Raw genomic sequence first — 17,380 nt, 5'->3', positions numbered from 1 at the left:
ATTGTATACTATTGGTACGACGCCTTGCATTCTTTGGGAGGTTTTAAGGCATTTACATCTGCATTGCATGTGCATAGAGAGGGTTGTAATTAGATGTTTGAAGCACCTCGCTGGCCTGAGATCGTCTTGTGTTATGATCATGCTGGTATTTGGACGTTGAATTCGGCGTTGATGATTCCATCTTTGGTCCGTAGACTGTCCACGTCCATTTCCTTCTCCTTCTGCTGTCCATATGTGCTCGAAAGGCTTAAAAGACTGCGTAAGGCTGAGTATATAGTGGGAAAAGCTGGTGCTAACTAGATCGAGCGAGATCCGTGCTAAGAAGGTACAGCCGAGATATCTGCCTTGCGACGTCGCGCGACCTTTTGTATTGATTTTTGTTCTGAATATAGCCAATCATCGTCTTGTCAGCTCACTTATATATATATCGTCGCCTGTATTTGTTTCATCACTCTCAAAGCAGTGACTCTTTTCGTTTCCAGCGCTGGAGAGTTCAGGGGTCTCAATGCCGAGTCTTGTACTTTTTGAACAATTTTTCGCCGTCCACATCATTGTCCTTACCGAGAAGTCGATATGTCTGGGTCCGTCAGTCCACAGGTGGACGTTGGTGCTCTCAGTATTCGCGGCTTATCCACTTTTGGCCCTCTGTTGGCCGCTCTTTCTGCAGACAACGTTGCACCAACCGCGGCGATCCAGTTGGAGCAGCTTGGTGCAATGTTCCTCATTAGCGGCAAGCATGCCGCTGAAATACCTGATCATTTGCAGCGATGTTCTTCTATTCCTATCGGCCGCTTAGCCTTGTCTGTTGGATGGCGTAAAGGAGATACCGCGTCCGCGATGGCATCCTCCGCAGGTGGCCAAGCAGTAGCTTTGCTCTCTTTGTGCTTATTCAACCTTTACAAGGATTCTCACGCTGGAGAGATTCTCTTTGGGCTAAGTCAAAGGGTACTACCCGCCGCCCTTAGCATCTCTAGTGTTGCTCAGCTGGTAGACGTTGGCAAGCTCCTTCGCGCTAAATTAGACATATTGGGATTCGGCAATGAATTAGCATGGCAGGTCGTGAGACTTCACAACGCCTATGAACAGCAAGGCTTGGGTGTTCCAGACAACCTTTTGGATCTTATGAGTGTAGAATCGATGATTGATTTGTTGGAAAATATGTCTATAGCTCTTCGTGATGACACAAAACTTGTGCGAATTACCGGCACTTATGGTCTTGGCCAAGTTCTTGGACTTACGCTGACCATGTTCCCTCAAGATACATTAGTAACCGTTAATGGAATAGTGATTTTTGAGGGCTCGGGGAAGGCCATTGTGTTAGAGTTCGGCACAGGCACCAAAAATGCTGGTACCTCTCAATGTGTACTTGAGTCACGATCAAATGGAGTTACCCCTCTTCAATCTATCCAATTTGGAACAGGCCCCGAGCTTGACTTCCCGGCATTTACATATACCTGGATAAATTGGGTGAAAGACCACCTGCAGCTAACCTTTTTGAAATTGGGTGTGACCTGTTCTACAAGCCTTCTCGCAGCATGTGCCGAGATCTCGATTGCCATTGCGGCATCTCCAGAGCTGACTGATAGATCTCCGGTTAACAGAACTATATTACCTACTGGCCCAATTTTGGACCCTATAGACTATTGTAATCTCCAAAAGATGTTTGACTGCTGCCATACAGTCCTCGGAGTGACGCCATCTGGATCACAGCGTGATCTACAAGTTACATATTCGGCTCTCATCAGCGAAGCAAGAGTAGCGTTAGCGTCCGTTGTCTGCTCTTGTAGGACAGCATTCACTTTTTCCTACGGATGGGACTTCCATTGGCAAAGGGGAAGTAATAAGTCATGCAGAAAACATCAACTCTGGAATGCGATCGGGTTCAGTCTGGATTATACTTTCTTTTCCTTTTTCATACAAACCAATCCTGGGACCATTGTTCGCACCCCTAATGTGTTTGACCAAGTAATTGTCACTGCAATCAACAAACAATTAGGATTTCGCAATGAAAGACCATCCTTTGATTGTGAACGGCTCTGTGAAAGAATGTTCAACTTATTTTCTTCGAATTTCGCATTTGGTCTGGCATCAAGCTCTGGTTCGAGCACCATCTTTCTCTCAGCTCTCCGAGATGTTCAGCTACATAGAGGGCATTCTATAAGTTTCGAATTAAGAGAAGGATAGTTGATGTTCAATGGTCGGTACTACTGTCATTTAAGGAGTTCAGGATCACCGGAGCGGTCTAGGAGTAATACCAATCTTCTGGCACCTACATCAGAAATACTTCCCACGAGCTCAGGTGAACACTCTAGTCTATAAATTACGATTCGCGAATGTTGCAATTACCTAGAATCGAGAACTACCGCCAGAGTATTGGGTCAGGATGTAAATCTCAACCTCGAAACGATTCTCGTTGCCTCATGCGGAGTGCAAGAAACGGATTCTTGCGAGCACTCCCAAAATACCCCTCTCGATTTAGGCTCTAAAGGTGTGACAACAACATCGGTCGCGTCTCCGCTTACATCCGCGAAAAACACGGCTATAGCGCAGACCCAACACAATCCAGTTGCACGACTGCTGTCTTGTGAGCCTGGTATGATTGCCGTTTTACTTAAAGATTGCTGTCTAAATTGCGCTTTGAAGCAGATTCTGCATCGCCAACCCTTCCTGCAGCCATCAAAATTCAGATTAATCATCGTCTAAGTAACAAAAGGCCCAACTCCGTAGTCTGGCGTGGTGTCTATTTTCTTATGCCCCAAAATAGCAGCCCAAGTGGGCTTTTAAAGGCACCGGAAAAGGGCTCCCACGAACAAAACCTGCCTCAAAAGACGCTAGAAACCCCCTTAAAGAAAATGGACACCATCATTGCCAGAATGTAGGATCATTACGGATCACCTTTTATTGATCAGGCATCCATTTGAAGCCGCTTCGCAACTTTGACATACCCAAGAAGGCTATGTGCTCTTTCCAACGAATTATTTACATGAATAACGTCAGTCTTCTGCTCAACGGAAAGCGCACTCATCAATCAATCTACAAGTGAAAGATTCCATCTCAACGAGTAATTGCATGGTGTCATCCCCCCAAGGCTACGATAAAGGAGGTGTGATAGCAACCTACCCCCCAGGAGAAATTAATCCCATTAGAACTCTTCTAATACCACCGTCGTGAGCACATAACATGCTCGAGGTTACCTCAACTCAAAATCTATTTGATGATCGCAAGCCAAAACGTCGCCTGACCTAGAAGTACCGAGTATATCCGTCGTATCGGAGACTGTCGGACGGTGAACATCCAATCCCAAAAATGTATTTCCTCGGACGGGGAAAGAACTGCAGATCATGGTTCACACACTACTGGTGTAGTTCTTGAGCATCACATCATCGCGTTCGGACAGATGGGAAGGGTTGTCTTGTCGTTTTAGCTTTGAGAGCTGTTGTCCCTCGTTCTAGATCTACGAGCGCAAACAAGTACCAAGTGGGTGCTCGTACGGTGAACTTCGGTATCGTAAAATGACGTCCCATCAATCGGTACTCAACGTAATAGACGTGCAGTACTGTGAGAGGAAATATTAAAGCCCCCCTCCCTCCTTCCCAGAAACAAAATATCATCCATCATCTATACAGCTATCAAAATTCCAACTAAACCTCTATCCCCTTTTCAACAACCTCAAAGCCAAACACATCGCTCTCAATAGGCTAATCATGAAGGGTGTCGCAGCCCTTCCCCTATTTCTCTTGCTATCAGCTAGTATCCTTCATGCGAGCCCTCTCTTACAACCAAAGGAATGCGTCAAACAAGATCGACCTTGCACCGTCAATCCAGATGATTGCTGCAAAGATCATCATTGCTTCAAGACAGCGGGGAACACGGGGATTTGCTTGAAGAAAAAGACGGCTTGAGGAACAGCGAGTACGGAGGAGGGACGTGGATGATTTATTAACGGTGCAGGTATGGATGAGGCTGGGAGTGGTTTGCGTTTTTCCGAGAGCCGCAGGGGGAAGGGGGGGAGAATGTTATGATTATGGTAGGAGATGGGCGACGGAAGTCTAGTGCATCAACACTACCAGCGCTCTCATTGTTGTATAATGATTACGATGAGTAAGGAAGAAGGCATATCTAAAAAAGGACGCTCATTTCATATCTTTTGATAGCCTTACACAGTGCTATAAGAGGATTATGTCTGCCACTGCCACTTTAGCCCTGAAACCAATTATCACAAATACGGATGCAACTTACCGTTTATTTCTCCGCTCATATTCCTCCATGTCATTTTCTATTCGTCCCACAACACAATTCAACCTTTACCCGACGATGATGTGACATGTGTATCAACCGGGCTCAATTGTAGTCGACATGTAATCTTTCAAATAATCGCAAGTTAGATTATCGTCTGACCTAGAAGCACTAAGCATATCCGTGGTGCTGGAGACACTCGGGCGGTGAACATCCAAATCCAAACGGGAAAAGAACTGCAGATCATAGTTCATATGCTACTGATGTATCACACCCTCTTCTAGGGATTCTCAACAATCCTGCCTCGCGTTGGAGCAGAGGGGAGGGGGTTACGTTGTCATTTTAGCTTTGAGAGCTGACAATTCCCCGATTCACGGCCCCGTTCCCGGTCCGCAAGCGAAGAGTAAATCTGCATACAGTGAACTTCTGTATTGCATAATGACATCCCATCATCCGGTAGTCAGTTTTAAGGAGGTGTAGTGCTGTGAAAGGAACTATTAAAGTCCCGCTTTGCTCCTTCCTAGAAACAAAATATCATCTATCATCCACCGATATTACCTCTATTGAATTTCAAATCAAACCTCTATCCACCTTTCAACAACATTGAAGCCATATATATCGCTGATAGACTAGTTATGAAGCATATCATGAACCTCTCCCTCTCTATATTATTCCTCCTATCGGCCAAGTGCCTATACGCTAGTCCTCTTCCAGAAGCAGAGGAATGCAGCGAACTAGGTAGCGTTTGCGTAACCGGTCAACAGCCTTGCTGCAAGGGTTATGAGTGCTTCGGAGAAAGTTTTGGACCAGGCCTTAGTCTTGGGGTTTGTGTTGATACATCTGGCAAGATGAGTTGAGGGACTTCGAGGTTACACAGTCACGCTGGATTAAGAGGGACAAAGACAATGTTTAGGATAGTGAAGTTGTGGATGAAGCTAGAGGTTGTTCGCTTTTCTCAGCAGGGGAGGGGGAAACGAGGAAGATTGAAGTAGGAGATGAGAGACGGAAGTCTGCGGCATGAACACTACCAGCACTGTCATTACTGAATAACGATTATGATGGGTAAGGAGGGATATCTAAAGAAGGACACTCATTACATTGTTTCTACTAGCCTTACACAGTGATGTATGTGTAGAGCAGAGTATGATAGTTTTGATACGCCGAAAAAGGCTACGTGCTCATTTCAGCAAAGTATTTACAAGAATGACATAATGCTCTTCTTCAACAGAGAGCATATTCATTCCTCGAAATACGCCCAAAAAGATTACATCAGGACAAGAACATACATTCTGACATCCAAGGTCACGACGAAAGAGGTGTGACAGCCACAACGGAGAAATTGGTCCTATCGAAACACTCCTTGCACTAACACTGTAGCGCTCTTGATGTCCGATGTTGCCCCCTTCCCTCAACTCAGAATCCATTGGATAATCATAAGCCAGCTTCCTTCCCCCTTATTCAAGAGGTCGTCTGACTCGCGAACACCGGGTTCTTCCACTGGAGCAAATCGGACTGTGAAGAAGCCAAAAGTCCACTTTTTTTAAGAGGGGAAAAGAAGTGCCGGTCATGGTCTACCTGCTAGTGATGTATTTCCTACGCATCGCCCTCGGTCCGAATTTTTCAGTTCGTACCTGATCGAGATCTAATAGAAGAGGGGAGAGGGGGGGAGAGGGCATCTTGTCGCTCTAGTCAGATTCATGACCCTTCTTTCTCGATCCGCAAGCGAAGACAAGGGCTAGGTAGACGCAGGATTTCGGCATTACGACGTCCCTTTGTGCAGTAGCCAAATTGAATCGACGTTCTGTGCAATAAGAGGGGTTACCAACCCCCCTTCCTCCTTCTTCCTTTCTATCTCCCCCTTTCCCTATAATATCATCCATCACATACATAATCCCCTCACCATCAATATTCCGCCTAAGAATCAAATCCCCTTTAAACTTGATCCTCTTATCAACGCCCCTCCTCCTCCTTCTACCCCCTCTCAAAAGCCAACTATACTACTCTCAACCCCTTACCTTAACTATGAAGCATATCGCCCCCCTCGCCCTGATCCTCTTCCTATCAGCTACGATCCTACACGCCAGCCCTCTCCCAGAAGCAGAGCAATGCGGCAAAGCACTTGCCTTTTGTGGTGACGGTAAACACTATTGTTGCAAGGGGTATACGTGCTTGGGTGGTTTTGGTGGTGTTTTTGGTGGTGGTGGTCCCCAAGTTTGTGGTGTTGCACCTAGCAAGATGAGTTGAGAACTTCAAGGTTACCCATTTACCTCGGGTTAAAAGGGACAAGGGCAGTGTGTCAGATAGTGAAGTTGTGGATGAAGCTGGAGACTGTTTGCTTTTTTCGGAAGGCGAGGGAAGGACGAGGAGGATAGTAACTCAAAGCCTATCGGATAACCACAAGCAAGAATCTTTTTCCCCTCTTCTTCCAAAAGGTCGTCTGACTCGTGAGTACCGAGCTTTTTCGCTATAGCAAATTGGATAATAAATTACTTACCCTAAAAGTCCACTTTTTTAAACAGTAGAAAGAAGGACTGATTATAGTCTATCTATTAATAATGTATTTCCTAAGCGTTATCCCTCCCTGAGGGTTTTTTAAGTCGTATTTTATCGAATTCTAATAGAAGCAAAGGGTAAAGGGGGCATCTTGTCAGATCGATGACCCTTTCTTTCTCGATCGGCAAGGGAAGACAAGGTACTAGGTAGACGGAGGATTTCGGCATCATGCACGTCCCATTATCCGGTGGTCGCCACTTTGAATTGATGTTCGGTTCCCCCCTCCCCACCAAAGAGAAGCCATAAAACCTCCCTTCTCCCTTGCTCTCCCTCTTCCTCATAATATCATCCATCATCCACGCATTCTCTCCTTACTTAAAAATTTTCCACCTAAGACTCAAACCATCTTTCATCTTTATCCCTTTATCAAACCTACCGCCCCCCTTTCAAAAACCAACTATCCACTCTCAGCCCCCTAAACCCAACGACCATGAAGCACATCGCCCCCCTCTCCCTCTCCCTCCTTCTCCTCCTCTCAGCAAAATTTCTGCACGCCAACCCTCTCCCAGAAGCAGAGGAATGCGGCCAAGCAGGCGACAAATGCAGCACTTTGAACTCGGATTGCTGCTTCGGACTTGCGTGCTTTCCAAATCAATCTGGCGAGGGCGATATCCTTGTGGGGAAGTGTATTTAGAACAGGGTGAAGGACGCTAAGTGAAGAGTAGAATGGGAGTGGGGGGGGGGGGGGGGGAAAAGGGTGGGAAGGGGGGCTTACTTTCATTGACAAAAGAAAAGGAAGGAACTAGTGGGACTGGGATTAGGATGAGACGCAACACCACCAATGCACTGGTAAATAAGAAAATTTGCAGTTAATTCTTCACCCACATCCCTCTCCATCCTTCCCTCTCCATGACACAACCCGCACCCGAGAGGAGAATTGCATGTGAATCAGCCTGCTTCATTAGTATGCGAATAGACTACAACCCTTAACCTCATCAAGGTTGTTGACATACTTTTCTCCCCTCACCTCACCTCACCCTTATCTATAAGAGCAAGCTGTTGCCCAACTGTCAGAAAACGCAAACATCTCGATTGCACAGACTTCCAAACGGACTTTAACGACGTCAATATGCAGGGATTTGATGTCAGACTTCTGAAAACCCCAGATATGATTGTGTCAAAAAGCATATCTTTCATAAAGAGAGTACCGTCAGCCGGTCAGCGATGTGCAGAAAACGGGATGGGGTAGAACGCCAGAGGCTTCGCTGAGTTATGTAACGTATGTCGAGATGAGATCAAAATAGAGATAGAGCTGGTTTTTTGAAGAACGAAAGCGGCGTTCGCTTCGATCATTAGCATTACCATTAGTACGTATGTCTATGTCTTTTTTCTAGGACTGCTGTAGTGGTATCATTAATAAGACTTTTCCCATTTCCATTTCCGTTCCCGTGCCCATGCCGCTTGTAAAGACCATCCCGTCCTGTTCCGTTACTTCATCGTTACATTCCATATTACCATTTCCCCCTCCCACCTTCCTCCTCCACCTCCACCTGCACCCACACAACGCTAAGGTTTACTCAACTGCTCCTTCCGAAACCACCAAAAGAACCCCACGGGAATGATCAGCTGACTGCCCAAGCCAACCCAAAACCACGCCTTCCCAAGCCCATCCCCAATATCGCTACTAAAATCCGGGAAAACATCCCCGGGCCCAATCTTATTCGGACTAGTCGCCCTCGCCAAAATCGTCGCCACAGACCCCAGCACCTGCGCCGCCAACAGCGTAAACAGCACATGAAACCTCGTCAGCGTCTGCAGTAACACCATGCCAAACCCCACACCCTGCAAGGCATCCAGAACGCCAAGCCAAAGCCACAGTGCGCGGCCCGCCAAAGCGGACGCGAGCGGTCCACCGGCCCAGGGGAGGGAAGCGCCGATGTTTGAGGTTGACCAGAGGAGTTGGGCCCAGCGGGGGCGCCGAGGCCCATGGCGAAGATGGGCAGGATCCAGGAGTGGGAGTTTGAGAGGAGGGAGAAGGCGTAGAGGAAGAGGGCCCAGATGGCGATGAAGAAGGCGAAGATGAGGAGGGTGATGGTCCAGGCCGGGGTGGCGGGGGAGGACCAGAGGTAGAGCCAGTTGCGGCCGTAGGGGGCGGAGAGGAAGTAGTTTTGGAGGAAGACGGTGAGGAAGAACCACTGGGAGGGGCTGGGGGTTAGTGATGGGATGTTTTTGAGAGTGGGTAAGGGGAGGGGAGGGAAGGGAAGGGCAGGAACTTACGCCTATGATCTTCCTCTTGAAGAGGCTGGAGTAGAACGAAGGGATATTGCCGGGCGCTTGACGGTAGTACTTCGGTAGTCCGATGAAGAGGATCACACCAATCGCCCACATCAAGCACGCTAGCGCCACCCCAACAGGAATAATGACCAACTTGTTTGCGCTAGCGCCAGTCTTCCCCATCTGACCCGCCGCAGTACTCTTCGTCAACTGACTGCCCCAGAACCACAGCGCTACGACGTATATTTGCTGTGTGCCTTGAATGACACACGCTCGATACGTCCACGCCGTGACGGGCGCTCCGCCCTCGTCGCCAAAGTTTACGGCGAAGTAGATAGAGCCGGAGGAACTGGCGACTGCGTACAGGCCCGTGGCTACGTTCTGGATCCAGCCCCGGGCGTTGAAGGAGGGGCCGAGGGGGGCAACGCCGATGAGGAGGAAGGCGAAACCGTAGAGGATGAATGGGGCGGACAGGACATAGAGAGTTGCGAAGCGGCGGTAGAGGAGCCACCAAAGGATTGAGGAGGCGAGGTAAATGGAAGCGACGGTGTAGAGTTTGCTGGCAGGTTGGCCGACGGAGCCCGTGAGGAGGGTTATTTGATAGGAGTTTGCGGCGAGAATCTGGCCCTGCGTACGAGGTCAGCGACTTTGATCATAGTGAAGATTGGGAAATCAGGGCAACTTACTAATGCAAGGAGAATAGAGTAGATAGGCCAGTCTCCGATCTTCACTCTGAGGATATGTTTCAGTCCTGTCGGTGGCTTGTAATTATCACCCAGGAGGAACTCATCAAATGGGTCGTCCTTCGACTGCGAAGGTGTTCCCTGAGAGCTTGTCTCTACTTGTTGCTTCTCTGGATCCGCTAGTTGGGCTGGATTGGCGCTATTACGTTTCGAGTTGAATTTGCTGGGTGCTGGGCTAGGTTTTCGTGAAGGAGTTTTGCTTCCTAATTCTGCCGCTCGAAGCATGCCGAACCACTTCTTCTCGCTTTTGGTCAGATACTCTTCAATGCAAAGAGCATCTTCAGATGTCTTTCCGTCTAATTTCTCCAGCTTTTGCCGGAAGATATCCGTGAATTCTTTCTTGGGGTCGGTGAAAAATGGAGACACGTTTTGTAGATTGTAGTCTTTTCTATCTCCCACAATATCTGGTAGACTGAGCATCGAGACGTTCCTAGTATTGACAGCTGTAGCTGAGGCTGTCGTGCTGTCACCTGGCATATGAGCAGGTAGAGGTTCCAAAGAAGAATGCACCGGGAACGAATTGGTGAATGGCCAATTAGCGTCCGTACTTGGAGCTTCTGCAGCCGTGGTAGGGTTTGCCATAGACGATGGTAGCTGAGATCTCGAGAAGCGCTTGCGTTGTCGACCTCTGCCCCTTTGCGTGTCTTCGCCGCTCTCATACCCTGATTCCTCTTCAGACACATTTGATGAGGACGTCCCGTTCGGATTCTTCTTTTTCAACCGATTTCTCTTATTGCCTGGACCTAGCCTACTTCCTAAGCCTCCATTTGGTAAAGCAGGAAGGATGTCATCCCTCTCAGGGCTTGCTGCTCTGCTCACATTCCGAGAATGCGCCGGCGTTGCGTGGCAGGTTTGCGTGGGTGTAGGCTTCCTCGTCTGCACCGGTGTGTTGTTGGTCGAGACAAAAGAAGCAACACTCTGCCGTGAACTTTTGACCCTTCGCTTATCGCTAATATTGATGGCTTTGTTCTGGAGCTTCTCAAGATCTTCCACCCATTGCGCAACAGGAAATCGTTGCTTGGCGGCACGCGCTCTCATGATCGCTCGAGTGTCTGGCTTTGATGCAAGTGCACCTTGAATGGCAGTCTTGAATTGTTGCATGAAATGCTTTGTCGTGGTTGATTCGATCGTGAACCACCAACCGGGCATGTGCCCAAGACCTCCAACCCTGGCGCCAACGCACAAGGCACCTTTCCGACCAAATTCAACAGCGACCAATCCAAAAGGCTCATCTCGGCTAGGCATCAGTGCAAAGTCTGCACCGCTGAATATACATGGTGGTAGCTGAGTAAATTCTGGTTTCGAGAAGACGCGCCCGGGGTAAACTTCCATCATTCTTCCTAGCTTTAATGCCGCAAACGCGCCGTATAGGTCTATGACGGGACCGATGCATATCAGTTGGACATGTTCGTTCTGCTCCAAAATGGATGGAAAGACATCAGCGATTGAGTCAACACCCTTTTGCATCGACCATCTTCCGACGAATACGAAGAGATCGGCTTCGGGGTCCTCCTTGAGTTTAGCCCATTTTTGAGCCTCCAATTTGAGTGCAGGCTTCGCAGCTTCCAATTCTTGATCGACGTGGATATCTGAAGTCCTGACTTGCTCTTTGTTCCAAGGTGCCGTATCTGTGGGATCAGGATTTGGAAGCGCACCAACGTCGCTCATGCCCCAAAGAATGGGGTATCTTGCAAAGGCTCTTTTGCCGTACTTACCAGACACACCAACCGCACCGAAGCCCTTTTGATGGACACGAAGGTAGCTAGCCCCAGCATGTAAAAGATCTAGAGTAAGATGCAGTCAGTACCTTAATTCCGTAGACGGGGCTTGTTGACGACTCACTGAAAACTTCGCCGAACTGGACATATTTGGAGACGACGTGAGGATCCAAGTCGAATACATTACAGACCTCAAGACTCTCTTGTTCTGTCCGCATTGGCTTAGATGCGTTAGTAAGCGCCATTGGTAAATTCATCACATATAAAGAATGCTTACCCAAAGACCTTGGAACTCTGCATTATGCAAGCTCAGCACGCACGGCACAATCTTAGGTAGCAGATGCAAAGGCGCCACTGCCCCATGGTAGTCATTGATATGGTAGAGATCGATCGGAAATCGTCTCATCATCTCGGCAATGCACGAGTTCCAGGCAGAATAGTAACAAGCGGAGTCTAGGTCATCCATTCTGGGTGGATATGGGTCTTGTTTCGTCTGCTGCCGAAAGATGGGCGCATCCAATAAGACGTAAGTAATGTTTTTCAAAGTGTGATATTGTATCTTGACCTCGTAGAGATTATCTAGAACGGCGATGATGATGCTTTCTCCAGGGCAATCAATCGGATATTCGACACCGCCGACACAAGGGATAACCCAGATGATATCTTGATGTGCGAGGTTTTTGCTCATGAGGTTGGCCATGACACCTAGTCCGCCAATCTTGATCTTGATGCCCCAGTCTTCGATGTCATACTCCATAGTGGCGATGAGGACCGTTCGACGCTTCGCCGGCGCGGCTATATCCAAGGGATTGGCTGGCATTTCTGATCCAGGTGTTTGCGCTCCCGGGGTGTGTGGGAGGAACATTTGCGGCGTACCGGGCACGGCAAGTGTGAGTGCAGAAACCGAAGCTGGATTTTGATTTGCGAGCGTCAACTGAGTTTGCGCGCTATCCCTGGCAGGCTTGCGCCTCATTGCGAGAGGAAGATATGGGGCATAGCTTTTCTTCTCCGTGATGCCGATCTTATTGAGTTTGACGCTGTAGAACGACTTCATGAAGAGGACGATACCGAGAACGCCAGTCAAGATCGGCATGATCCACAAAAGGGCGTATAGAACCAGCTGAGCCCACCTTGATCCGACGGGAATCAATTCGTATCGTAGATTGGCATCGTTCACTGCGATCTGCCAAGCTAGATATGGTGAAGGGGGGCCTCAGTGATATTGATTGTATTCTTGATGAGGGATAGCGGTGGTATGCGATCGAGAACGAAGTCCCCATCGATGTCACCATACACCGCAGTCTGATCAGGTTGACCATCAGGGTTCATACCCCAGACATTGAGAGATGTCTTTGCTGGCCACTCTGTCATGAAATTGAAGCGCCATATAGAATCAAGACCCATTTTCATCTGGTTGGCAAACCCTGCATCAAAGCCGTACTGATTGAAGGTGCCCTGCAGCCAAAGATGAGGCCATCTCCGAGGCTGTTTGTGTTTGAGATCACCATGCTGAATATGGGCGCTACTTGCAGCAAGTTGGCTCCAGTACTGGACTATCACATGTTCACCTCCCCAGTCTTGCGCTTTGGTCCCGGACCAAACCTTAGGAGCCAAAGTTGTGTTTCCACCTTCATTATAGGGCTCCCAGTCACTGTATGTGGTGCCAAAGTTTAAAGAGTATCGAAATTGGTCTGCGCCGGGTGCCTTGTGAGAGATGTAGAGTTTCTTGTCGTCCCCATTCAGAAGGTCAGCACTATAGTTAGCAGATTTTGGAAAGACTAATGGATTGTCTGGTTGGCCGACACGAAGAAGAAAGTGGTCTACAAATTTGGTAGACGCAGACCCGTCTTTTGTGCTGACGTTGTTGAGAGTAATTTGATGAACGCCTTCAGATACTTGCACCAGATTCGCGCTAATCATCCATGTAGACTCAACACTGCCAACCCAAGGTATTGGATTCTCATTCACAGACGTCAAATCCTTGCATTGAACGCTGCCACCATCAATTTGTGCAGTCTTCCCATCCGCGGTCGTAGAATTAATTACGATCGACTTCTTTAGCTGATCGCAGTCCATCGACGCAGAGAAATGAAACTCTATTGGTATTGAGTCTTGTGGAGGGAGTCGCGTGTCGTGACCAGGCAAGAATCTTGTAATCACAGGCGAAGGTGCTATCCACTCGTCTTTCGGAATAAATGCTTTGAAACCCCATGCTGGGAGTTGGATCAGAGGTAGGCAGCCTTGCGTATCGTTCTTATCATTTGACCATTTCGCTTTCTCGATGGTATACTCGTCGTAGGGAAAAAACATGTTTTTGACGACGGTCGTCGCGTTATATGGCGCTATGAGAGCCGTGTCTGCATCGCTGCAGTCAAAGTTGTATACCTTACTCCGGTTTTCGTTCCCATAGACCAACCACGCCCGCTGATCGATCTTTTGGATATTATCTAGGGAAGCGCGCTCCATGCTCCAAATACCAGTCTCTGTTGCGGTGCCATCGCTGCCTGGGAGGTAGATATTGAAGGTTTGTTTCGATAGCTGGCGCAGTGAAAATCCATCTTGGATAACTGGATAATTCTCCCTCATTTCAAATGAGCTCTTAATGATATTGCGGACCGGATGCGAGGGGTCTCTATGATCCAAGATGACGTTGTCATCTTGACAGCCGTAGATCCCTGCGTCGAGAGGCCATTGGTAGTATTTCTCATTATTTCCTTTGAAGCAGCCATGCATTCCCCACGCTTGCGCCGAGGTCATAGGTGACCGACCAAATACATAATTGCCGGCTGTACTGTCCAGCACATAGAAGGATTGTTCCTCACCCCAAACCAAGGTTGGAATGCCTGGTAATAGCATTGTCATGATGAAGTGACCAAGCAATTGCTTCTGGGTACCGTTCTTGATAGTAGGCCAACGGAAGACGTCCTGGTTTGTAACACCATACATATGCCTGGGATCGAATTTGCCTGTGTTCGCATTAATCATGTCGTTGGTTTGGATTATGGTTGACCAGAATGCCTCCAGGTCTGTAGGCGGGTCGCCTTCGGCGCCAAAGGTTCCGTCTAGACCGAGAAAGCGCGTAAAGAATCTGTACACGGTATAATGGAAAGCGGCGCCGTCAAACGCGCTCTGCCCCAGATCGCGAATGAAGTACTTGTCGTCGGACTCGTTCGTCATGGCGACGGCCTGAGTGACATTCGTAACGTAGTTCTCGGGCGACCTCCCTCGACCGATATAGACTGAACCGAACGTGTTTCCCGAAACGATTTCACCTGAGATGTAAAAGTTGTCCTTCCCATATTTCTCAGCACACTGCCTCACGGAGTCGGACCAGTGAGCTTGCGCATCGACCGAGATCATGAGACCTTTATCCAAGCGATACCCGTCTATATCTAACATTGCCAAGGTGATGCAGGCAAAGTGCTCAATCTTCGCTAAGACATCCGGTCGCCATTCACGAAGTCGGTCTTGTACGAAGGCAAACTTCGAAATCTGTCGTTGCCACTCGGGATAATTTCCAAAGGCAGCTATCTCGCCATATTGGTCGTATTCAGAGTCCCTGCAACCCACCAGCTCTGTGGACAAGTTCTTGACTTCCAACCCGTCGTCACCGTAGAATCTAGGGTATGTACAATGGGGCAATTCGTTATTGCCAAACGCAAAATCGTGGTACCTCCGATCTGACTTCCATAATGCGTTGTGCTCTTGCTTGTTAAATGGTGTGGAGGTGTTGAGGTAGCCCTCGAAGCCAATGAGGTCACCCATACTGTGCGACGTATGATAGTCAGCCTGCGCTCAAGTGCGTGACAGACAAGGACTCACGTCGACATTGTATTGTCCAACACCACATACATTCCCCTTTTGTGGACCTCTTCGATCGCGGTCTGCCATTCTGCGATGGTGCCGAAGTGGTGATCAAGCAGGGTCAAGTCAACCGGACTGTAGCCATCCGCCGACCAGGGTTCATTGATATGAGGGCTGCCAGCAAGATAGAGCACCTATACAAGTCAGTGACATATCATTCGGGATGAATGTAGGACACACCTTCACTCCCATGCCTTGTATGTAGTCCAAGCTATCCTGTAGTCCTTTGATATCGCCGCCATGCCGTAATGACGTCTGTGTAGGGTCATGTTCAAACTGTGTGCCGTTGGCGTTGTCGTTACTTGGGTCTCCGTTGGCGAAGCGGTCGAGCATGACGGTATAGAAGGGTATCCTCCAGTTGTCCGGTGAAGGCGTAAATGTGTGATCTTCCCATTCTCCGCGATATTGCACGGGATCGACGGCATCTTGGTCAGTGTTGAGGTTCCAGGCCACTTGCTCTGGATCATATCGTAGGGGGAATGCGGGGCGAGCGAGGAGGTAGAGCGTGTATGGAATGACACCCCAATACCGGGTATACATGCTTCGGGGAGAGCCTGCAGAATTAGTATCATGTGACGTGACCTATCCTTTCGCGAGTATAGTCATCGAGGACAAGGTGCTCTCAGACAACTCTGGGAAAAGAAAAGGAGGTATCTCGAGTGAAATTCGCGGGGGGATGAGAAACGAGAGTGGAAAATGCTTGACCGTGTAATCTGAAACTATCCAAAGGACCAAAATGACAAAACGAAGGTTGGTATTGGACCAGCTTGGCAACGAAGAATATCAGTGACGAGCGTTGGGCTAAAGCAAGAAAGCAAGGAACACTGCTCTCAACGAAAATCAACAAGCTAAGCTGCATAGGAGCTTTGGAAGAGCCGCAAGAGTATGTCTAGACACAGACCCTGGATGTGTCACGTCACCCAAGCTTGCCCCAAACCAGTACTCGACGGCTGGAATAGGAAATCTTTGTGGCAACTAACACATTTCGAGACCGACGGGTTTCAGGCATCCGTAGCATGAAGCGTTGGGATCGTCCCGTTATCACACCACGAGCTTACTCCCAGGATCTTCCAGGTTTTGGGGTCCGGAAAGATCCCCATACCTCGTACGTGGGACGTGGTATAGGCCATGGCCACGGTGCCAGGAAGCGCTTCGGTGGGTCTCATGCAGGTACCGTCCGACAAGATACCCACTTATATTCCCATCTCGCACACGCAATGCAAGGCTCTTCATGCAGAGCGAAGCTTGTCTGATTCTAGATGGGGGTGATGTGGCGTCGGAGGTGTCAAATAGGTGATAAGCACAGTACTGTTCTCTCGAAACGTTCTTCTGCGGATAGGCAAGTTCAACAGGAATGTCGGGACCCGGGTGAGTGTCCAGGACAGCAGACGGAAGATGGTGCCGCTTTGCTTGTGATGACATCGTTTGAAAGACTGCTGGGAGTAAGGCAGAGAAATCCTGTCAGGACGGGGTTGACACGTCATCCGGCCTGTGGTCTGGCCCAGTGGGCAGGAACGTTGGATGCGGCACAATCAAGTACTAGGCCAGAAGTGGCGCGCCTGATCCAGGAACAAAGGCCTATTCAGGAGCGTTGAGACAAGAATGGCAACGATCGTCAAGGTGCTACCCTGATCGAGGACTGTTCCACAGTGTTGGAGTGGCTAATCAGATAGTCGAACGCACACACGGAGTGTTATCGTGGCGTTGAGGTGTGGGGGGCTAAAAGTTCCGTTGAAAGCGAGGAGGATGCGCTCTGCAGGGGTTTTCTGCAGCAGCAACAACTGGAATTCCCAAGCGTCAAATCGGATGGATCGGGCGGCCACCCTCGGAGCTCCACCAGTATCCACAAGTGTGACTATTTTCAGCCTTGTGCATTGCTGACACGCGTTGGGCAAGGCCTTATCTTGCCAGCGGTTCAGGCTTGGAAGCGCGGTGGGAGTCTCTTGGCCCAAGCGCATCTCTTGTTTTGGCCATGCTCGTGTCCCTTGCATTTTCTGAAATTGCGAGTTAGGAGCTCCTCGGCCGGTACGTCCAAGCAGATATTGGAGACTG

The 17,380-nt window shown here is 48.9% G+C and overlaps 3 protein-coding genes across 3 annotated transcripts; 1 reads left to right on the top strand and 2 right to left on the bottom strand.

The window, feature by feature from the left end:
• Window positions 1–573: 573 nt before the first annotated feature.
• Window positions 574–1,759, top strand: KY384_001682 (uncharacterized protein; the record flags this gene model as incomplete). Its single annotated transcript, XM_044810212.1, has 2 exons — window positions 574–1,645; window positions 1,746–1,759. The coding sequence occupies 2 exons, from the start codon at window positions 574–576 to the stop codon at window positions 1,757–1,759; spliced, it is 1,086 nt and encodes a 361-aa protein (XP_044673224.1).
• Window positions 1,760–8,295: 6,536 nt separating this feature from the next.
• On the bottom strand, window positions 8,296–12,557 carry KY384_001681 (uncharacterized protein; the record flags this gene model as incomplete). Its single annotated transcript, XM_044810211.1, has 5 exons — window positions 8,296–8,496; window positions 9,007–9,630; window positions 9,690–11,530; window positions 11,589–11,685; window positions 11,742–12,557. The coding sequence occupies 5 exons, from the start codon at window positions 12,555–12,557 to the stop codon at window positions 8,296–8,298; spliced, it is 3,579 nt and encodes a 1,192-aa protein (XP_044673223.1).
• Window positions 12,558–12,655: 98 nt separating this feature from the next.
• On the bottom strand, window positions 12,656–15,868 carry KY384_001680 (uncharacterized protein; the record flags this gene model as incomplete). Its single annotated transcript, XM_044810210.1, has 3 exons — window positions 12,656–15,230; window positions 15,287–15,462; window positions 15,509–15,868. The coding sequence occupies 3 exons, from the start codon at window positions 15,866–15,868 to the stop codon at window positions 12,656–12,658; spliced, it is 3,111 nt and encodes a 1,036-aa protein (XP_044673222.1).
• Between the last annotated feature and the right edge of the window lie 1,512 nt (window positions 15,869–17,380).

Source organism: Bacidia gigantensis (genome assembly GCF_019456465.1).
Source record: "Bacidia gigantensis strain McMullin 20006 chromosome Unknown contig_132, whole genome shotgun sequence".
NCBI classification, from domain to species: domain Eukaryota; kingdom Fungi; phylum Ascomycota; class Lecanoromycetes; order Lecanorales; family Ramalinaceae; genus Bacidia; species Bacidia gigantensis.
The sequence above is the reverse complement of the archived record's forward strand: the minus strand, read 5'-3'. Positions and strand labels throughout refer to the sequence as shown.